We start from the raw sequence: 23,586 nt of genomic DNA on the forward strand, positions 1-23,586 counted from the left end.
GCCAACTCGGTCGTAATGAGTGCTGCAGGGAACATGATTTTTTGAAAAATCGCTTAAACGTACACTAATGTTACCCCCCCCCCTTAAGAAATAAATTAATCATCAACATTCAAAGATGGTTTCATTTTTCAAACCCTTTCAGTTTCACACTACGAATACTCTATAATAAATATACATACATTTTATAGGAATCAAAACATGCAAACATAACAGTAATATAGTCCATTTCAGACCTTGTCTTCCATCGTCGAACACTCCTTCTTTATCACATTCGTGACAAACTGCTTTCTCTCCAAAATTCTCCTTCAGTCCTTAATCCTGCTTTGATTCCCAGTCCAAACTCCATTTGTAATGGTAAATTGTCTCTGGTAATGTCCTCTCAGAACTAGGCAGGATCAGCAGGATAACACATTACATGTGTGTAGTCAGGGCCATCCAGAAAGGTCATTTTATCTCTGTCCCCTTTCTTGTTCATTGACCTTAGCTCCTCCTCTGCCAAGCCATTCGACTCCTTTGTTTGCTCTTGGTCTGCACCATCAATTTTCTTTGGCAAAGACACACGGCAGATTTTCTTCTTTTCTGTCAGAAGCCATTTCAACCATGGTTCCAGAGACCACTTTGGCAGTTACACTGCTGTGAAAATCACCACAATTTATTCGAACACCAGCTGTGTACAGTATGATTTCACTAGGCATCCACATCTCTGCACACTGTATAGAATCATTATGCCAACAGTTCATGTCAAATGATGATGCCATTCCAGCAAACAGTCTGATTTCAAGTTGTTGTCCTTTCATTTGATCCACATTAGTATGATACTTCTACTCTGTAATCTCCTTTTTGAGGTCACATATGACTGTTGATTCATCCACACTTTTCTTTGCATAGATGATGAGCTGTCTTTGACAGTCCTGCAATTTATGCTCAGACAATTTGAACAACTCAGGAACATGTTCCAAAACAGTCAACTTGTCTTGTATCTGTCTCTACACCTGTTCACTTTCTTTGTTCACATTATTGTCCATTAACTGGTTCTCCTTCTCCACCTCCAGCAGTTTTGTATAATCAATCAAGACTTTCGGCTACTGCACCTCAGACCAAGTAAAATCAGCTTTTCCATCTGAACTGATGCCAACTTGAAAAGGTCATGTTTGCAAGGATGTTGTTTAATTGGAACAGCATTTTCTACAACTATCTCACTCCCAATTATTTTAGTACTTCTAAGTATGTATTCCTACATACTTGTCCATGTGATATTAATAACTCTTTTAGGTCAGTTCGATTTTCCTCTGGAAGTTAACTCAATTTATCCCAATTTTTAATAACTACCTCATTATCCAATTTGAAGAATGTCAAATTCAGAGTCATCGGGATTTGGTTCTTCATTGAGTTATAACCACTAAAACATTCTCCTTCTGCTCTTCTTCCCAATCAAAATACCTTTTAAGCATATTCACATGACACACTCTGAGTTTTCCTTCTATCTGGCATTCTTATCAAATAATTCACCTCAGTCAATTTCCTTTCAATTTGATAAGGCCCACTAAACCTTGCTTAACCAGGGAGAGAGGGAAACACTTCTTTTCAGCTTGATGTCCCTTCTAAACTAAACTGCTGCCAACCAAATAGAAAATGAAACCTTAAATTCACTAGGAAGGAAACTAAACTCTCCAAAATACATGACCTTCCTCTCAACAATGCAGGGTCATAAAAGATCCCAGAGTAAGAATAAACAACCCTCATTTAAGTACCATTAAAAGGACTTCTGCAGATAATTCGGCAGCAATGAGAGCTGAGAGCTGCAAAGAACATGATTTTTTTTAAAAATCTCTTAAAGGTACACTAATGTCACAGACCTTTCTCGGAGTAGAGACCATAGGTTGAATCAAGTCATCTAGCCTCCTATGGTATATTGTAGGTAGCTTCCCAATGGTGTCACATTTGAATAGACCTTTATATTATATCAATTTTGGAGCCTGGTGCTGCAGGATGTGTAGGGGGTTGGATTAACCCCAGTGTGGTTCTACCCTGAAGACCCAAAAGTGGCCTTATATTTTGGTCAACAACATGAAACTGCAAACTGCCCTGTGTGCAGTGAAGAGTGACCACACCTTCTGTATGGTTAGTTTGTGCACCATATGCCATGAGGTCCACTTGGATGTTGGGATCTGCTGCAGCCTATGGGTCGATTTCCCACAACAACTGCCTGGGGAGGACATGACACTTTGCTCTTGTGACGATCTTGACTTTTAGTTTTGCCTTGCTGCAAGCACTGTTTAATATGGTGAAAATTTCACCCTTCTCTGTAATGGCGTTGACTCTCGCATTGTAGTGTTTTTGAACTCTGTTTTGTTATTCTGATTGCTTTCCAATTCATTTAACCTGTTCCTACTACAGAACCTAAAGAATTGAGCGGCTGTGGTCTGACTGGTGGCATGGACAAGCTCCTCTGACTTGGGCCTGTTTGTCACATATAATACAGCCTTTGCCAAATGCCAGACATGCAGTTCTGTTCTGTGAGTAATGGCTGAAGTGATGATGGAGCAGAGTGTACTCTGCAGCGCAAAAACCTCTGTTTCCTGCTTTAACTCTCTGCTGCTTCTTTCGGACTGCACACTCAGCATACAAGTGGCTGATGGCTGATTCCACTGTTAAAACCATTCTGGCAAAGAAACTGCTTACGGCCAACATCATTATGACCTTGTACAGAATGCGATCTCTCACCAACTCAGTGAGTGTGCCAAATGCCCATTTCTTTACTAGGATTTTTAAGGTTGCACATGCGACTGAACAGACTCATCAAACTTTTGGTTGGTTGCACTGAACACTTGACTATCCAGTATGATATTCTTTACTGGCATGTTTGTGTTTTCGGAATTTTTTCAGCAATATTTTGGGATCCTCCTTCTCTCCCATCATTTAAAAAACAAAGGACTCATAGTTCTCAACCGCCTTGGGACCCGCTAAATTTAGGAGAGCATACATCCATACCTTCTTTGATTTTTCCCACAGGCCAGCATCGCAGTAGATGGGCCACTTTTTTTAACTTTTGTCGATGCGATGAAGTCACTGTGCTATTCTGCCAACTCCTGGCACCATGTAGAAGCATTGGATTCCGATAAATGGTGACTAGGGACTAACAACAGTAGATGCTTATTAACAATCACTAAGCAGTTCTTACATGCTGTGTCTTTACCTGTGCTCGGGGAGAGCTCCTGTTTTACTGATACGTGACCCCTTAAGTAGTTGTGTCATCACCCGGTCTATAATAACTTCTCTGTAATATCGGTAGGCAATCCAAAGAACTGACCGCAAGAGATATTTACAACATTTCTCTGGGTTTCGATCAAAATTACAGAAGAAAAATCCCTGAGGATTTCTACACTTTTATTTTTTAAAGAAGTACTTTCTGAATAATAAGCTTAATGGGCTAAATTTTCATTCCTGAAACTGTTCTTTTATGGACAATTTTGAAGGATTACATGGGGTTAATTGCCTTTAATGCCACAAAGCAACAAATAAAAATATTTAACAGAATTCTCCTTGATAAAACCTGCAAGTCACTATCTCTATCCACATTGCACTGTGTGATAGCTCGTGAGGTGTTGTAGTGGAGTTTCAATGCGCTGCCCTGCCATTTGCCTCCATAATGTTTGAAATAGATTCTTAAGGAACTTCCTATTCACTGTCACTTCCTCTCTTCTTGACTTCTTTCTCCCATTAACTGAGCCATGAACAAATCTGCAAACGCTTTCTGGTGCTGATTCCACAGCCTCAATGCATTGCCAGAGGCTGCTTCTTCCTGATTCACTTTTACACTGTCCTGCAGATCCCTGCAAAAAATAATCTATGTAATCCACTGCTGTGGTTGAAACAAAAGTACAAAACCAACAGATCATCGCCTTTCGTCCTAATGATGGCAAACTAATGTGCAGCGGATTCTTCCCTCTGAACACACCCCAAACATTGCGAGATACTTCAGGAGACATGGATCAGTTAGCAGCAGGGTCATATATGTGGCCTGAAGTCTAGTCCTGATATCAACCCACTATAGGCTATTAGCTATAACTTGGCAGCAAGACCGTAAACATCTGTTTGTAGAATAATGCTTGAGGTTTATATATCCTTGAGATGACAAAAATGAAAATATAATTGACTAAGCAGACTCTTTGATATTGAAATATTTATCCCCAGGCAAAACTGAAAAAATATTGTTAGCTGTGTTATGTATGGATTCCTCTCAAAAACCTTGCTTTTTAATAAGCCCAAGAAGTTTTGTGATCATTTGATTATTTACTTTTTGTATGAATTAGTTCATCAGCTTATTTGCTGCTAAATTTACAAGATAGAAATGTTTTTTAAATATTGCATTTAATCAACGAATGCTTTTTCCCTCCAGGCCACTGGAACACGACTAGGTTTAATGACACTGAATATTTCCACCATGGGAACTGCTATTATTATCTCATTCATTTTTGGCTGGCAGTTAACTTTGGTTTCCCTAGCCTGTACCCCATTTCTTATTGGTGCCAATTTTATTACAATGAAATCAGCTTTAGGCCATGCCTCTATGGACAATAAATCTCTCGCAACAGCTGGAAAGGTGAGCATTTACTGGAGAACTAGATTTTCTTCTTCTGGATTTTCTCAATCCTCCATGAGTTTTTAAAGTTTATTTATTAGTGTGACAAATAGGCTTACATTAACACTGCAATGAAGTTACTGTGAAAATCCCCTAATCGCCACACTCTGGCACCTGTTTGGGTACACTGAGGGAAACTTTAGCATGACCAGCACATAAGAACATAAGAGCATAAGAAATAGGAGCAGGAGTAGGCCATCCAGCCCCTCGAGCCTGCCCCGCCATTCAATAAGATCATGGCTGATCTGACGTGGATCAGTACCACTTACCCGCCTGATCCCCATAACCCTTAATTCCCTTACCGATCAGGAATCCATCCATCCGCGCTTTAAACATATTCAGCGAGGTAGCCTCCACCACCTCAGTGGGCAGAGAATTCCAGAGATTCACCACCCTCTGGGAGAAGAAGTTCCTCCTCAACTCTGTCTTAAACCGACCCCCCTTTATTTTGAGGCCGTGTCCTCTAGTTTTAACTTCCTTACTAAGTGGAAAGAATCTCTCCGCCTCCACCCTATCCAGCCCCCGCATTATCTTATAAGTCTCCATAAGATCCCCCCTCATCCTTCTAAACTCCAACGAGTACAAACCCAATCTCCTCAGCCTCTCCTCATAATCCAAACCCCTCATCTCCGGTATCAACCTGATGAACCTTCTCTGCACTCCCTCCAATGCCAATATATCCTTCCTCATATAAGGGGACCAATACTGCACACAGTATTCCAGCTGCGGCCTCACCAATGCCCTGTACAGGTGCATCAAGACAGGTGCATCCCTGCTTTTATATTCTATCCCCCTCGCGATATAGGCCAACATCCCATTTGCCTTCTTGATCACCTGTTGTACCTGCAGACTGGGCTTTTGTGTCTCATGCACAAGGACCCCCAGGTCCCTTTGCACGGTAGCATGTTTTAATTTGTTTCCATTGAGATAGTAATCCCATTTGTTATTATTTCCTCCAAAGTGTATAACCTCGCATTTATCAACATCTGAGGTAACTTTTCTCATTGCAGTCAGTAGCTTCAGACAATAATGTGAAATGTGTGATATTGGCTCAGACAATGGCAACAAAATCAAGAGGATTGTTTTATCGGCAGCCAAGCCAAAATCATCTATTTTAAGCTATTACCTCGAAACAAAATTACATTATAAGCATCTTAATCAAGAAAATGTTTATGAAATCAGTACACAAACAGTGCAGAGACAAGCTATTCTCCGTTTTTAGTGATTTGGTAATGCATTAAAATTTATTTTCATTTATAACACATTAATTAGATTGAGAGTTTATTTTGATTTTTCTTTTACTTGATTTATTGTCACATGTATTAGCATACAGTGAAAAGTATTGTTTCTTGTGCGTTATACAGACAAAGCATACCATTCATAAAGGAGGAAACAAGACAGTGCAGAATGTAGTGTTACAGTCATAGCTAGGGTGTAGAGAAAGATCAACTTAATGCAAGGCAGGTCCATTCAAAAGTCTGATGGCAGCAGGGAAGAGTCGGTTGGTACATGGCCTCAGAATTTTGTATCTTTTTCCCGACGGAAGAAGGTGGAAGAGAGAATTTCCAGGGTGCGTGGGATCCTTGATTATGCTGACTGCTTTGCCGAGGCAGCGGGAAGTGTAGACAGAGTCAATGGATGGGAGGCTGGTTTGCGCGATGGATTGGGCTACATTCACGACCTTTTGTAGTTCCTTGCGGTCTTGGGCAGAACAGGAGCCATACCAAGCTGTGATACAACCAGAAAGAATGCTTTCTATGGTGCATCTGTAAAGTTGGTGAGAGTCGTAGCTGGCATGCCAAATTTCCTTTGTCTTCTGAGAAAGTAGAGGCGTTGGTGAGCTTTCTTAACTATAGTGTCGGCATGGGGGGACCAGGACAGGTTGTTGGTGATCTGGACACCTAAATACTTGAAGCTCTCGACCCTTTCTACTTCGTCCCCGTTGATGTAGACAGGGACATATTCTCCTCTACGCTTCCTGAAGTCGATGACAATCTCCTTCGTTTTGTTGACATTGGAGAGATTATTGTCACCGCACCAGTTCAGCAGATTCTCTGTCTCATTCCTGTCCTCTGTCTCATCATTGTTTGAGATCTGACCCATTGCGGTGGTGTCATTAGCAAACTTGAAAATTGAGTTGGAGGGGAATGGAGCCACACAGTCATACGTGTTTCAGGAGTATAGTAGGGGGCTGAGAACACAGCCTTGTGGGGCACCGGTGTACAGGATGATCGTGGAGGAGATGTTGTTGCCTATCCTTACTGATTGTGGTCTGTGGGTTCAGAAGTTCAGGATCCAGTCGCAGAGGGACTGCCAAATGAACAGTCCTGGTGTACGACATGGAGTGTAGATTAGGAAATTATGAGCACAATCCCTAATATTTCCTGCCCATTAAAATTAAAAGTATAAATTCGGGTGTTGCAATTCCTAATGTGTACTCTTGGGTTCGGCCCCGTACATGGAAATCATCATTTTAATTTATTTACTTACAACAGATTAGAATATGCAGTAATCTATTTGTTGGCCTTTAGCATTGGAATATTCTTTTCAACTGGTAACAAATCCACATCCTGAAGGTCCCACAGATATAGCTTTAAAAATCTGTCATTACTTGCATATGTCTCTGTAGCTAAATAACATTGCACTATTTATAATAGGCTACAGGAGATGCAGGAAGCTCACAGCTTTGTCTGCATCTACATTACTGCTTCTACAGTAACAAATAAGATGCACAAAAATGGATTAGCATGACATCTGCCTCATATAAGTGCACTCTCATGCTCTTTTGTGATGTACTTTGCATCTGTCCAATGCCCCATCTAATTGAGATGGGCAATTCAGTCAGAAAATGAGAAAGATAAGTCTTTGCAGTGCATGTCAGGGTACCAATACATTGGAACATTTTAAATACCACTCTCAACAACTCTTGGTCAATTCATCAGATGATCACAGCACTTTAATGTGTAAATGGCAGGCCGGTATCTAACCTTCTAATGCACAGGAGAGTAAGACACACATAAAAGCTTCGCGAGGCTTCATTTCCCAACAGATTATTTTTTTGAGTTTTGAGTTTCTAGAAATATTCAGAATGGGTGCTTATGTTGCATTTTTAATCACTAAACTGAATACTGTTTAAGTAACTTGAGAATGGACTCTATGACGCATAAAATAGCTGTGGATATCAATTAGACTTATTAAATTGTTGGGATGTTCTTTTTTCAATGAGTCAAGTGTATGTATTATACTTCATTTGTTGACTCATCTTGTTATCTTTATATCTGACACAGTCATTGTATAAAATATTAATCTTTGTGATCTTCTGTCTCACCTCAATTCAGATTTCAACAGAAGCTGTACAGAACATAAGAACAATTGCATCTTTAACAAGAGAAGATGTTTTTTATAAGAGATACCTGGAACATGTCAGTAAACCCTACAGGTGCATATTTTTTTTAATTGCTAATTTTGTATTACAAGGGTATTACTTACTGAGGCAATGTCGAAAACATTATGGCCTTTGGTAACACTTTAGTCACAGTTATTGTAAAAGATTGGAAGCTCCCAGACAACCTCTGGTTTAGAATGTCAGCTTAGATTGTTGATAAATAAACTGTCTACTCCTATCGCATAAGCTAGGTCAGGTCACCAGACTGCAGGTTAATGGTAACTATAATGGGGAAGTTGCCACTCTTCTTTCGAGCTGTAATAGTAGTTTTCTCTTGGTAACAATATGCTTCAATAACACAAATCTGTAAGCATCCATCAAATGTTCTTTTTATTCTGTTATTGCTATCTTGGGTGGTGAAGGGGGTGAAGGTTTACTGCAGGTAGACAGGAACGTGGAGTTAAGGTTAAAATCTGATCAGATCTTAATGAATGGCAGAGAAGGCTTGGGGGCCCGAGTGGTCAACTCCTGCTCCCAATTCATATGTTTATATGTATCAATATTGTTGGCAGCAGATCATCTTTCTTTCCCGTTGCTTTCAACATTTTTCTTAATTTGATTACGTGATGCATGGCAGGACTTCACACTACAGAAGCATATTCTTCAGTAACAATGGACATAAGTCCAGCTTCCATCTATCCTTTTTGTATCCACATTATAGCCAAATGTAAACAAGAACCAATAGTCTCAGTAATGAAAACCAAGCACCATACATTTCTCATTAGCTGGTTTATCGCATATGGATTTTAGAATTCTAAATCCTAATTTTGATTGTAAGCACATTTATCTAATGGGTGGATAATTCTTAATCAAACCATCAAAATTTGTTAGTGGGTGAGATCTTGATTCTGCATTCGCCATCCACAGGACTGGCAGTGGAGCTCAATATTCACTGATACCTGGAAGTTGCAAATCTTGCTGGCGAGATCGTGACTTCTGATTTTCGCCTCTCCGCGCCCGGTGATGTAATCAAGCCCACAACGGGAGTGAAACTGATTTATATACATTTAGTTACATTTCCATATGTTTAAGACCTCCCCCACCCCCAACCAGATATTGAGCCCCTGCCATATTTTCAAACACATCAGCATAGTTTACAACAGTTTCACTCAAGACGTGAACCTATCATGAGGATTGTAAAGATGATTATAGCCCCCAGGAGAAAGAGGCATGGCCAGACAGTGACCTGGCAAAGCCCACCAGCTCAGATTGGAATTGCTGCGTTGGCGCCAGGGGGCAGTGCCAGGGCGGACTCCAGTGCGAGCTCATGGGGTGGGTGGGGGTTCATTTATATGTGGCGGCAGGTGGTGAGTATATGTGGGAGATGGGGATGCCAGCAACGACTGTTTGGGGCTGGGGTGGGCTGTGCCAATGATGGTTGTGGGGGAGAGGGGGTGGTGTGTGGAATGCATGTTCCGATCGGTAGGAGTAGCCCCAGAGACCTTCGTGGTGTGGTGGTGTGTAGGGAGGTTTCTTCTTGCTTTCATCGGGGCGCCCTTTGAACGCGGCTCCCCGATCTCAGTGCAGCTGGGCTGTGTTGGCATGTTGAGGCCCTGCCTCCCGACATGATGGCATGATACACGCCCAGTTGGTTTTTTTTTGTGGCAGAGTGTGGTAAGATCTGGAAGGGAAAACCAACATGTTCCTCTTGAGTCAAACACGCCGTTTTTCTTGCCGGAACCAACACTCTGCCATTCTTTGGTAAGATTCCCTTTTGTATCTTTAATTTGAAAACATGGAAATTACATTTTCTTTATGTCCTGTGAGTGTCCAATGCACGTTATATGATTAGAGACAAAATACCTGGTAATTATAGATCTATGGAAAGAGGGAATCATAGTTCATGAGTAGCTGTAACCTGCTCTACTGCCATTTTGTACCTTGGATGAAGCAACCAATATGCAGGGCCAAGGAATACCAATAGCATGTTGTTTCCTTTTGCTCCAAGAACAAAATAATATTTTCATGACAATGCTTCCTCTCATTTTCTGTGGTAACCTTCACAATTATTTTAAATGGGATTTTTTGAATATTACTCATTTTTAATAATAAACCAAGGGAGATAAAATATTGAATTAACCAAGGGAGATAAAATATTTTCAGTGGTTTGTACTATGGTTAAAATGGCACATCTTTCTTAATTATTTTATGACTTTTTGCAGTTCCTCACTCTCAAAAGCTCCATTCCATGGCTTCAGCTATGGTTTGGCACAAGGTATTGGACATTTTGTCAATGCTGTGATCTTCCGATTTGGCGCGTGGCTCATCGTAAATTGCTTAATGGTTTTCGAGGATGTTTTCTTGTAAGTTATTTTTAAAAATATACCCATGATCTAAACAATACAATGCCGCTGCCATGACCATGTTTAAATAGCCTTTTGCTGTGCCTGAATAGGATTAACAAGAAATCGTAGGCCAGATAACAAAGCAAGCCTTAGATTTGGTCACCTTCAATCCCAAAACATCACGTATGTTGAGACAGAGACTTTAGGCAACATTACACAATATTCTGAAGAGAAAGTCCCAATCATAGTGATATCAAAGAGTGTATTAAGGATTATTAGAAGCAGGACTTAGCATATCAGCTCACAGAGGCCTCTTCCACCCAGAAGAAACTTGATGGTAGCACCCCAGAAATGGTGGGCAGTGACTCTCATTGAGCCCACCCCACCAGCAGTTTATACCCTTTATAAGAAATTTAGAAAAAATACAATAAAAACACAAACTTCCCATGGACACCCACCCACAGACACCTACATGGCTGTCCCCCCAGGGAACAACCCTTCCCATGGACAAGCAGCCCTCCCCCAGGGAACCAGCGGCCACGGACATGGGAACCAACACAGTCAGTAATCAAGCTATTAAGCAGCAAGGTGCCTGGAATCCCCATACTAAGAGTGATTTCCACTTTCCCCAGGGCTAGAAGGAGCAGTTCGGCCAGAACTAACATAATCATGCTTGGGACTGAACAGCAGTGTTCTGCAAAGTAGTCACCTGGGGAAGGGTCCCGAGGTCAACCTTTGCCCCCCAGCTTGAGCCTTGCGGGGGCTGCTCCTTCTGCAGTCTGGTAGTGGCAGAGGGTTACATGGGCACAACATTGACTTTCTTGTCCCTCCACCCCCGCCCTTGGAGTCTAAGGTTCCAGGTCAAGATGTCACTGCCAGTGTGAGTGCCAGGGTGCTAATGGGGAAGTGCAATTTTGGCACTGCCAGAGGAGTTGGGGGGGAGGGGGGGGGGGTAGTGGGGGCCATTTCAGAGTGTCTCTTTGTGGAGTGGTGGTGTTGAGGTCTTGGAGGGGGTGGGGGGTGTACCATTCCTTTAGTGGTGTGGAAGAGGTTGCCTCTCTATGCTGAGGGTTGGGGGCTCTCCTCGGTCAGCCTTTAGTCCACGTCAATGGTGGGAGACAGAGAGTGGGGGACTGCCTCTCAACGCTGAGATAGGGTGCCCTTTTTAAAGCCTGATCTCTAAAGCCGGTCTGGCTGTATTGCATGATGCATATTTTTAAATATTAAAGGTGGGTGGATCCCACCTGATAGATGCTACTAACACCTGCAGGAAACACTCCAATTTTTCCCCTGGCAGCAGCACTTTGTCAGAATCGCGGCCAAGATTTTTCAAATCACTTGAATTAAAAATGTTTCAGAAATAGCTTATGAGCATTTGAGGCATGTGTGCTCAACCAGTCCTGAGTTTGAGAAGTTATGAATCCACTTTTCCATTACATGAAGTCAGGTACTAGTCCGGTGCAAGTGGTGAGATTTCTGGCTCAACAGTGATTTTGCATTTGTGAACCCTCACCATTCAGATGCATCTTCTCCCAGCAGCCATTTCTACTGGAATTTTGTTTAATCTTGAATGCGTGCAACTGTTTAATTACTAACATGGTTCTTCTGTGTTTTGGGAAAGCATAAAATAATTTTTTATTGTTTTTTTTAATGATGATCAGGGTTTTTGCTGTCCTTTTATTTGGTGCTATGACTATTGGACAAACATCATCTTTTGCACCAGATTATGCCAAAGCTAAAATTTCTGCACAAAAAATAATAAAATTTCTACAAATGGAGCCATCAATTGGTAGTTCCAGTGAAGACGGGGAAACACTGGTAAGTAACGAGTGATTGTACATCTGAATTAATTTATATACCCAACATTGCATTAATTGTGTGTTCAATGAACGCTAATTAATTTGCATGATCGCATGATGCATTCTTGTAATTCTTCCATCGCAACTAAGCGGCGCGGGCTAATTGTTCTTTGTTTCTCGTTTCAAGGCTTCATTCTATGATCATCTTGCTGGTGCCAGTACAGAGCGAGACTGCGGATAGTTGGGACCTGTCTCGGGGGCAGGGAATTCAGATGGTGTTCATAAAACAGAAGTGGAAATGAATAGGGTTGGGAAGCATTTTCTGATCAGGGCCAGTGTGATCTCCTGGACTCGTTTCGATCGCCACAGGGGGTCGCAGAGGAATTTCCCAGATTTTATTTTCCCCATATTGGCCCTGGGGTTTTCACTCTGGGTTTTCGCCTCTCCCTGGAGATCACATGGTCTGGAATGGGGGGGTGGGGGTGAGTTAATAGGTTGTGATGAACAAAGCATCGTAGCTGTGAGGGACAGCTCGGTGGATAGGATATTAGGATGTAGATAGGCTGGAAAATTGGGCGGGGATCCTGGATTCAGTATTCAATCCTGGACCGGGGAGCGGCGCGGGCTTGGAGGGCCGAAGGGCCTGTTCCTGTGCTGTATTGTTCTTTGTTCTTTGTTGTTCTTTGCAACTAATTAAAATTTGGTTATCAAGTAATATTCACTACAAGCCCATGGACACCCACCTCACATTAGCTTCCTGTAAGGACTCTATTTCCATTCTCCAAGTTCCTCCACCTATGTTGTATATGTTCAAACAATGCTACATTACTTCCGATATGTCTTTTCCCCTCAACATGGTTGTCAGGACCCTTGATCATGTATGATCTATTTCCTGCATCTCTGCTCTAATCTCTTCTCCCCACCACCGCCCCCCAGAAACATGTTAGAGATCACTTTGTCCTGACCTTACAGTCCATCAGCTTCTGTATTCAAAGATCATCCTCCTCTATTTCTGCCACCTCCAGAATAATGCCAGGACAAAGCACATCTTCCCCTGCTTCTCTACTTTCAGCATTCCAGAGCATCCCTGACACCTTCGTCCATGCCATTTTCACGCCCAACACTTCTCTTTCCTACAACACCTTTCCATGCAAACATGGGAGATGCAACACTTGTTCTTTTGCCTGCTTCCTTCTCACCTTGTAAAGTCCCAAACATTGCTTCCAGAAGAAACAGATATTACTTGTATTTTTTCAATTTAGTTTAATGCATACACTGCTCATGGTGTGGTCTCCTCTATGTTGGGGAACCCCGAACTCCAACTGGGTGACTACTTTGCAGAACACTGCTGTTCAGTCCCAAGCATGATTATGTTAGTTCTCATTTCAATTCTCTGCTTTGCTGCCACTCTGATCTTTTTGCCTTTGGCCTGCTCTGGGGCGGCACGGTGGCACAATGATTAGCACTGCTGTATCACAGCACCAGGGACCCGGGTTCAATTCCAGCCTTAAGTGAGTGGGTGGAGTTTGTACGTTCTCCCCGTGTTTGCTTGGGTTTCTACCGGGTGCTCCGGCTTAGTCCCACAGTCCAAAGATGTGCAGGTTATGTTCATTGGCAGTAAAGAAATTGCCCCTTCGTGTCCAAAGATGTGCAGGTTGGGTAAATTGGTCATGCTAAATTATCCCTCAATGTCCAAAGATGTGTAGGTTAGTTAAATTAGCCATGGTAAATGGACGGGATTATGGGGATGAGGTGGGCCTGGGTGAATGGTCTTTCGCAGAGTCAGTGCAGACTTAATGAGCCGAATGGCCTCTTTTTGCACCTGTAGGATTCTATGGGATTCTAGTTTTCTAATTGAAGCTCAATGCCAAGTCAAAGAATAGTCCCTCATCTTTCACCTGGGAACATTACAGCCTTCTGAACTCAACGTTGTACTCAACAATTTTAGATCATACCCATTACCCCCTTCATCATAGAAATCATAGAAATCATAGAAACCCTACAGTGCAGAAGGAGGCCATTCGGCCCATCGAGTCTGCACCGACCACTTCGTGTCTTTTAAATTCCTCCACATTCAGATGACTAATCCTGAATCCTGTTATTCATACCTCACCCAGACACATTTTGTTTCTTTACTATCACCATTTCCTTTAGCTGTTTTGCACTATGAAACTTTTGTCCTTTTAATCTCTCCTGCCCTCTGCCCTATGTGACTTTCCCTTTTGTTCTTCTTACTCTTCCTTTTATTTGCTCAAATCCTATTACATTTCAAACTTTTCTGAGTTCTGATGAAAGGCCACAGACCTGAACTATTAACTTTTTTTCTCCACAGATACTACCTGATCTGCTGAGTGTTTCCAGCATCAGCATTCCGTGATTTTATTTCCGATTTCCAACATCCATAGTGTTTTGCTTCTGTAACCATAATCTGTTTTATGTAAATTAATAATTAAAGATGCAGTTGACTAGTGAAGGATTTAAGCAATATTGTTCACAAATGGCATAGTCAATAATGTCAGCAGTGTAATAACTAGTCTATTTCAGCATATTTTCTCTATTTCACTCTCATAACTATTTCAAACTTTGTCCTTGTAGAGCAACTTTGAAGGAAACATTGAGTTGTGCGATGTGAAATTTGCATACCCCGCACGGCCAGACATACAGGTCCTAAAGGGTTTGAATCTAAAAGTTAATAAAGGGCAAACCCTGGCACTTGTTGGAAGCAGTGGGTGTGGAAAGAGCACAACGGTTCAGTTACTTGAGAGATTTTATGACACTATTGATGGACAAGTGGTAAGAATCAATTCATAAAACTTATTTTAGCTTAAATTCCTATCCATCAGCTCAGCAGCAACAATGGGAGCTAAGTGAATTCACTCCACTGTTATTGTTTCCGAACTGGCCTGTTGTTTCTGTCATCTGTGCCCCTTTCTGTGACAAGTCATTCTTCACATTGTCTATCCAGTGCATCTTTGGTTTTCATTCATTTACTTTTTGTTCCATGTACTTCTATATGTAGGTCCATAGAAGGTATCCTATTCATTGCCAGTTTTGAAATTATTGCAATCATTCTTCTTGAATAATTTTAATAAATGTTGATCCTTGTCCAAGCCACATGCTTAGAAATTCATTTCTTGCCTCATGCATTCTGTGAATTCCCTTAACCAACTTATCTCTGCTGTCAGTAGGTATTGCTATCAACTTTTCTCATGTACTAGCTCTCTGATCTAGGAGTAACAGCTCTCTGATCTGGGTAATAGTAAGGCTATAATAATTGCTTCTTAAGCTCTCTGTTTTTACTGAATTATTGTTGTCCTTCATATCCTAGTTAGTAAGTAAGGATGTCATAGTGCCAGATGACCATAGTCTGCTGTCCTCTTTGAGGGGGAGAGCTGACTGGCGGTGATTTAACCTGAGGATCACCACACCTCAGGCGAGGGGCAAGGTTGAGAAGGCAGAGCCTTCATCAACTACCTCAGCCGATATGGGTTATCCAAGATAATTCATCTAAAAATAGCCATTTAAGTCCAAACCTCCTTCTAATGGGTGGAATTCTCCCAGGGCCCTGCTGGCGGGTTCAATGGCGGGGCGGGGGGAGGGGGCCAATTGGACAGGTGTGTAAAAAATCAGTTTCATACTGGCGTGAATTTCCTGTGGTACCTTCCATTGCTGCCTGCCTTGGAGGATCGGGAAGCCCACTGGAGCTGGCGTGAAAGCCTGACCAGAACTTTCCACCCACACCCCGTTCTCCATGACATCAGCAGCAAAACAGGCATGTGGCATGCAGTTGCCAGGATTCACCTGAACAATGCCTGGGGTTGTCTTCAAAGTTCAGAATGCAGGCCTGGATTCAGTAGCACCACAGCAGAGGGTGGGGAGATCATCTATAGATGGATCTTCCAGATTCATTGTCAGTGAGGATGTTCATTTACTGCCCTCAAAAGTGTTCCTGGAGATCCAACTTCTTTTGTCAATAGTGTGTCGGGATATTGGGCATCTTTTCAATATGATGGTAGACTGTGTGCCATTTGACCTGTCCCTCCACAGAATATGTGCAAAACCCTAGGTTGCATAATTAATGAGCCAGATGATATGGCAAAGTTTCCCGCTGGCCTCCACAATGGGAAGCACCCCATGTCCCCACCACCGCCATAGGACTTGGTCACCAAATGGGAGCATTCAGCCCAATGTCTTTTCCATAGTTCCCATTCTCCAGCACTAACTCACCAAGGTACCCAAACTTTTCCATTTATTGATATTTTCTTATAATCATAGAATTCCTACAGCGCAGGAGGAGGCCCATTCAGCCCATTGAGCCTGCACACCAAAAATCCCACTGGGTCCCCTCCCTGTAACCCCACGTTTTATCCTACTTATCCCCCTGACACTAAGGGGCAATTTAGCATGGCCAATCCACCTAACCTGCACATCTTTAGATGTGGGAGGAAACCAGAGCACCCAAAGGAAACCCCCGCAGACACGGGGAGAACGTGCAAACTCCACACAGACTGTCACCTGAGGCCGGAATTGAACCCGGGTCCCTGGCACTGTGAGGCAGCAGTGCTAACCACTGCTGCTGTGCCCCTCACTTAAAGTTTATTTATTAGTGTGATAAGTAGGCTTACATTAACACTGCAATGAAGTTACTGTGAAACCCCCTAGTCATCACCATCCAGTGCCTGTTCGCGTACATTGAGGCAGAATTTAGCGTGGCCAATGCACCTAATCAGCACATCTTTCGGAATGTGGAGGAAACCAGAGCACCTGGAGGAAACCCACGTAGACACTGGGAGAACGCGTAGACAGTGACCCAAGCCAAGAATCAAACCCGGGTCCCTGGCGCTGTGAGACAGTAGTGCTAACCACTGTACTATTGTGCTGCAAACATATTTTAATCTACTCAACAATTTAAGTAAAATATGCAAAATATCTTAAATGTAATAAAAACTAATATTGTGAAAAGATAATCAATGCATGTTTAAAATGCTCTTATCTTTTCCAAATAAAAATTGGAAATTATTCCTATTCTGATGTAGCTTAGTTGGGATGTATTCAGACTGAAAGGTCCCAGTGTGTAGATCAGTAAATTGGACAAGAATGTGATCCATCTCAGCTTCCGGTAATCAAATAGCTTGCTGCACTTCCAAATTAAGAATGGTGCTAAATCTCAGGTGGCTTCTCGGCCTTTTGGCTAAGATCAAGTGTCAGATCAAGCCTATGGTGCGGTGCAATGCCTTATTTTGTCAGTTTGTATCTTGTTTGTCCCTCTTATGGGGACCATGAATTGAATTCAATTGGAATTTGAATTTGGTTTTTGGAGCAAGCAAGGAGATGGATTTGGGTTTGTCCGGTCCATTCTGAGCATTGACTTTGCAACTTAAAGAAGGAGTAAACATTTTTTTTTAAAGTATCCATGCCTGGTACCAAATCTGTATGTTGTGTACATGTGCCTGTGTGTTGTGTCAGTGAACTTTGTTTCTACTAACAGCAGTATATGATATTACTCCATTACATGATATCAAATTATATTTGAAGCAGGCAGAACATTAACAATGCTACTCTTCATAGACAAAAGATTATATATAGTACACAAGCAAGCAGTTCATGCATTTATGATTATTGCTGGCATTACTGCATCCTTTTATCTTTTACAGTTAGCAGATGGAAAAGATGTAAGAGGTCTCCACTTGTCATGGTTCAGGCAACAGATGGGAATCGTATCCCAGGAGCCCATGCTCTTTGACTGTAGCATTGCTGAAAATATAGAATATGGTGACAACAGCAAAGCTGTAACTCAACAAGAGATTGAAGAAGCAGCTAAAGCAGCAAATATTCACAATTTCATTGCCAGTCTACCTCAAGTGAGTCCACAGGCGCGATTTTCCAGCCTTCCCAATGGCGACTCCCAATGAGGGGTTCCCCAGCCAGGCAAAATGCCACAGGCTTTACTGGGATCAAAAGTTCCTGCTGCCTCCGCCATGGGGGAAAGAAACAGTCGAGGGGCAGAAAATTCCAGCCCACATCTTTCTTTGCTGTCTTTAATTAATGTGCATGCACTATTCCATTAGTATTTAAAATATATTTAACTATTTAGAAATTTGCACACTAACAAATACAACTCGATGAATATATTTTAAAAATTGAATACCAAAGGATTGAAATGATGTGGCTCAATGTCACCAACCAATCTGTTTAGAATTTTGTAAAAGATGGGTTACTAACCGAATTTAAACATCAGACAAAGACCTTTAAAACAGAAACGTTATTCCATCTCTTCTCTGAAAGCTGACTGGTGAAACTTTGATTCTTTATTTAATTCAGTGCAATCACGGTCAATTGTAGCTTAATCATGCCTTTCAGTCTGAATGTTGTGGGTTCAAATCCTACTCCAGGAATTGATTTGTCATCTAGCCCTCCCATTCAGTGCTGTATACCGAGTAACTGGAGGAATATCTTTTGGGTATCAAAATCAAGGCTCTGTTTTCCCCCTCAGGTGCTCGTAAAGGTTCCCAGTTGCACTAACCAATATTTATGCCTCAATCATCAGAAATAATTGAATAGCTGGTTATTATTACAGTGATTTTTTTGAGAGCTTGCTGTGCACAGGTTGGCTGTTACATTTCATACATGACAATAGTGACTACACGTCAGCAGTACTTAAGTGGCTGGAGAATGCTTTGGGATGTCTTGTGGTCATGAAATATGAATTGGGTCAGTTTTCCAAAAAAATGGCAGTGTCAGGTTCTGACTGAAAACCAGCATGTTTCCCCCCGGAAACTGACACTTTGTCAAAAAAAGTGGTGAGGGCGTTGCAAATTAAAGTTGGACCATCATGGACATTACCCCCCCCCTCTTCCCCACCCTACCCCATAGACAAGGGGAACACCCCCAACCCTCAACCACAGAAGGAACAGAAACTAGTTTGTATTTTTAGAGAGTAAAGCATATCAATTTGGTTGTGGGACAAAACTTTCACCCTTTTTGTGCAGGTGTTGCTCCCACCGCAAAATTGATGGGATTTTTGTTTAATACGCCACCAGTAGGTGACCTTTGGAGATAGTTCAGAGAATTAGTGCAAATCTGATCTCAAGTATCGCAGCCTGGGTTATGAGGTTAAACAAACTTTTGGGCTAAAAATTCAAAAGCCCCCAAAATCGGGTGCAAGCATCGCCATGACCAGTTATCTCATGCTGATCAAAATGATACGGATGGCACACAAACGTGGTGCTGCTTGTTCATTTCCATGTGATTTGCAGCTTAGCACTAAACACAATCTTGAGTGCCCATAAACTCCAGCAGAGGATCCAAGTTCATGTGAGACAAGCACCACCAAAGCTAGCCTGGGTTACTTAAAGTCAGACCAAACTACTTAAAGCCAGACATAAAGACAAGGTGCATTCTGCATGTGGTTGAGACAAACTACGTAAACAACACTTAAAGACCTTCAGGAAGTACCCAAACAGCTGCAATGGGCAAGAGAGGCTGCCCCCAGGTTTTTGGATGTGCTGCTGTTGTTGTTGGTGCAGAAAGTGGACCAGAAGAGAAATGTTCTCTTCCCTCAGGGTTTTACTGATATAGTACTAATATAAGAACATAAGAACATAAGAAATAGGAGCAGGAGTAGGCAATCTAGCCCCTCAAGCCTGCTCCGCCATTCAATAAGATCATGGCTGATCTGATAGTGGGTTCTGTTCCACTTACCTGCCCGCTCCCCATAACCCTTAATTCCCTTTAATGGTTAAAAATCTTTCTATCTGTGACTTAAACACATTTAACGAGGTAGCCTCTACTGCTTCATTGGGCAGAGAATTCCAAAGATTCACTACCCTCTGGGAGAAGAAGTTCCTCCTCAACTCTGTTCTAAATTGACTCCCCCATATTTTGAGGCTATGCCCCCTAGTTCTTGTTTCCATTGTAAGTGGAAATAACCTCTCTGCCTCTACCCTGTCTAGCCCCTTCATTATCTTATATGTCTCTATAAGATCTCCCCTCAATCTTCTAAACTCCAATGAGTACAGGCCCAGTCTACTCAATCTCTCCTCATAAGCTAACCCCCTCATCTCCAGAATCAACCTGGTGAACCTTCAAAGCTAATATATCCTTTCTTAAATAAGGGGACCAAAATTGTGCACAGTACTCTAGGTGCGGCCTCACCAGTACCCTGTACAGTTGCAGCATGACCTCCCTGCTTTTATACTCCATCCCTCTCGCGATAAAGGCCAACATTCCACTTGCCTTCTTGATTACCTGTTGCACCTGCAAACTGAGTTTTTGTGATTCATGCACAAGGACCCCCAGGTCCCTCTGCACAGTAGCATGTTGTAATTTTTCACCGTTTAAATAATAGTCCATTTTACTATTATTCCTTCCGAAGTAGATAACCTCACACTTACCAACATTATACTCCATCTGCCAGATCCTTGCCCACTCACTTAACCTATCCAAATCTCTCTGCAGATTCTCTGTGTCCTCCACGCAATTTGCTTTCCCACTCATCTTTGTGTCATCCGCAAACTTTGTTTCCCTACACTCGGTCCCCTCCTCCAGATCGTCTATGTATATGGTAAATAGTTGAGGCCCCAGCAACGATCCCTGCGGCACGCCACTAGTCACTGATTGCCAACCGGAAAAGCACCCATTTATTCCGACTCTCTGCTTTCTGTTAGATAGCCAATCCTCAATCCACGCTAACACTTTACCCCCAACTCCGTGTACCTGTATCTTATGCAGCAACCTTTTGTGAGGCACCTTATCGAATGCCTTCTGGAAATCTAAATACACCACATCCACCGGTTCCCCTCTGTCAACCGCACTCGTTATATCCTCAAAACATTCCAGTAAATTAGTCAAACATGACTTTCCCTTCATGAATCCATGCTGCGTCTGCTTGATTGAACCATTCTTTTCCAGGTGTCATGCTATTTCTTCCTTAATGATAGATTCCAGCATTTTCCCAACTACGGATGTTAAGCTAACTGGCCTGTAGTTACCTGCCTTTTGTCTACCTCCTTTTTTAAACAGTGGTGTTCCATTAGCTGTTTTCCAATCAGCTGGCTCCTCCCCAAAGTCTAGTTGCTAAATTACAACTACAATTACAACTAATGCATTTGCGGTTACTTCTGCCATTTCTTTTAGTACCCTGGGATGCATCCCATCTGGACCAGGGGACTTGTCTACCTTTAGTCCCATTAGCCTACCCAGCACTACCTCTTTAGGAATAATGATCGTTTTAAGGTCCTCACCCCCTACAGTCCCATGACTGTCAATTATTGGTAAGCTATTTGTGTCCTCCACTGTGGAGACCGACACAAAAAACTTGTTTAAGGCCTCGGCCATTTCCTCGTTTCCTATTATTAAATCTCCCTTCTCATCTAAGGGACCAACATTTACTTTAGCCACTCTTTTTTCCATTTTATATATTTGTAAAAACTTTTACTATGAGTTTTTATATTTTGTGCTAGTTTACTTTCATAATCTATCTTTCATTTCTTTATTGCTTTCTTAGTAGTTCTTTGTTGTTTTTTAAAGCCTTCCCAATCTTCTAGTTCCCCACTAATTTTGGCCACTCTGTATGCATTGGTTTTTAATTTGATACTCTCCTTTATTTCCTTAGTTATCCATGGCTGGTTATCCCTTTTCTTACATTCCTTCTTTTTCACTGGAATATATTTTTGCTGAGTACTGAGAAAAATCTCCTTAAAAATCCTCCACTGTTCCTCAACTGTCCCACCAATTAGTCTGTGTTCCCAGTCTACATTAGCCAACTCCACCCTCATCCTATTGTAATTCCCTATCAGGAAGTTCTTCGCACAGAGAGCAGGATTTACTGCTCCCTCGCTAACAGTTCTGATGGTGGGAGTCACCTGCCAGCCCCTGCTCCCATTGTAATTGTACCAGTAGTGTGGGTGGCCATTCACCAACAACTTGTCCTGGTCCCCCCATGCTGATGCTATAGTTAAAAAAGCCCATGAGCGCCTGTACGTTTTCAGGAGGCTAAGGAAATTTGGCTTGTCCACTATGACTCTGACCAATTTTTACAGATGCACCATAGAAAGCATTTTTTCTGGTTGTATCACAGCTTGGTATGGCTCCTGCTCTGTCCAAGACCACAAAAACTACCAAGGGTTTTGAACAAAGCCCAGTCCATCACGCAAACCAGCCTCCCATCCATTGATTCTGTCTACACCTCCCACTGCCTTGGAAAAGCAGCCAGCATAATCAAGGACCCCACGCACTGCGGACATTCTCTCTTCCACCTTCTTCCATCAGGAAAAGGATGCAAAAGTCTGAGGACACGTACTAACTGACTCAAGAACAGCTTCTTCCCTGCTGCCATCAGACTTCTGAATGGGCCTACCTTGCATTAAGTTGATCTTTCTCTACACCCTAGCTATGATTGTAACACTATATTCTGCACTCTCTCCTTTCCTTCTCTATGAATGGTATGCTTTATCTGTATAGCGTGCAAGAAACAATACTTTTCACCTATACTAACACGTGGCAATAATAAATCAAATCAAAAAAATCAAATTGAATATACAACGGGAAAGGCTCAGGCCAAGAGATCAGCCCAGAAGATCTCCTTATGCTGGCTGGTAGCAAGGAGGAGGAGCCACCTTAACAGCCCCATTGGAGGACCCTCTCAAGCATTTTCTCCCCTTGTTTGCCCTCACTCCATGGTCTCTCAAAACCCTGCTCCCCTCCCACCTCAACTCCCCACTGTACCCGCCCCCCCCTCCTCCACCCCTCCGCCCGCCCCCCCCCCCCACCCCTTAGTGCCTGGAAACTTGACACCTTGAAACCTGCCCAAAAAATCCAATGCTACCATATAAAGAGATGGAGGGCTGCCAGGGGAACCAGATGCATCATATAATTCTGCCCTAAGAATGATCAACATTTAGAATGAGTTTCCAGGTAGACTGATGGACCCAGAAATCCTATAATCATTTAAGAAGCAATTAGATACAGCAATGTTGGAGTTTAGCATGACTGAATGAAGTTGTGTCTAATAGCCTTTCTTATCTTTAAGTAACTTGAGACCATCAATAGGGATTGCTGTAAATAATTGGCACAATAGTCCCATATTGCCTTAATTTAAACAACCTCCTCTTGCATAGGGGTACAACACTCGTGTAGGAGATAAAGGAAAACAACTTTCTGGTGGTCAAAAACAGAGAATAGCCATTGCTCGAGCCCTAATACGGAAGCCTAAGATCTTACTCCTCGATGAAGCAACATCTGCCCTGGACAATGAAAGTGAAAAGGTTAGAGTCCTACTTTGTCAACTATATAAAATGAGCAGCATTCTAATTATTTTACTCAATTTGCCAATATATGAATTTATTTAGTTTAATTATCCAGTCCCCAAGGAACCTTGGATCTCTTCTGTGGTATGAAGATCTGATGTGGCACTGT

General features: G+C 42.3%; 1 protein-coding gene across 1 annotated transcript in view; it reads left to right on the plus strand.

Annotated features, from left to right (window-relative positions):
* LOC144503611 (ATP-dependent translocase ABCB1-like) overlaps positions 1-23,586 on the plus strand; it is a 102,505-nt gene that overhangs the window by 77,381 nt on the left and 1,538 nt on the right. The window contains exons 15-21 of the mRNA XM_078228215.1: positions 4,400-4,603; positions 7,981-8,081; positions 10,250-10,390; positions 12,034-12,190; positions 14,767-14,964; positions 17,826-18,032; positions 23,289-23,435. Coding sequence (XP_078084341.1) covers positions 4,400-4,603; positions 7,981-8,081; positions 10,250-10,390; positions 12,034-12,190; positions 14,767-14,964; positions 17,826-18,032; positions 23,289-23,435 — 1,155 coding nt within the window. The remainder of the gene's footprint in view (positions 1-4,399; positions 4,604-7,980; positions 8,082-10,249; positions 10,391-12,033; positions 12,191-14,766; positions 14,965-17,825; positions 18,033-23,288; positions 23,436-23,586) is intronic.

This window comes from Mustelus asterias, chromosome 2 (assembly GCF_964213995.1).
Source record: "Mustelus asterias chromosome 2, sMusAst1.hap1.1, whole genome shotgun sequence".
In the NCBI taxonomy this organism is placed as follows: domain Eukaryota; kingdom Metazoa; phylum Chordata; class Chondrichthyes; order Carcharhiniformes; family Triakidae; genus Mustelus; species Mustelus asterias.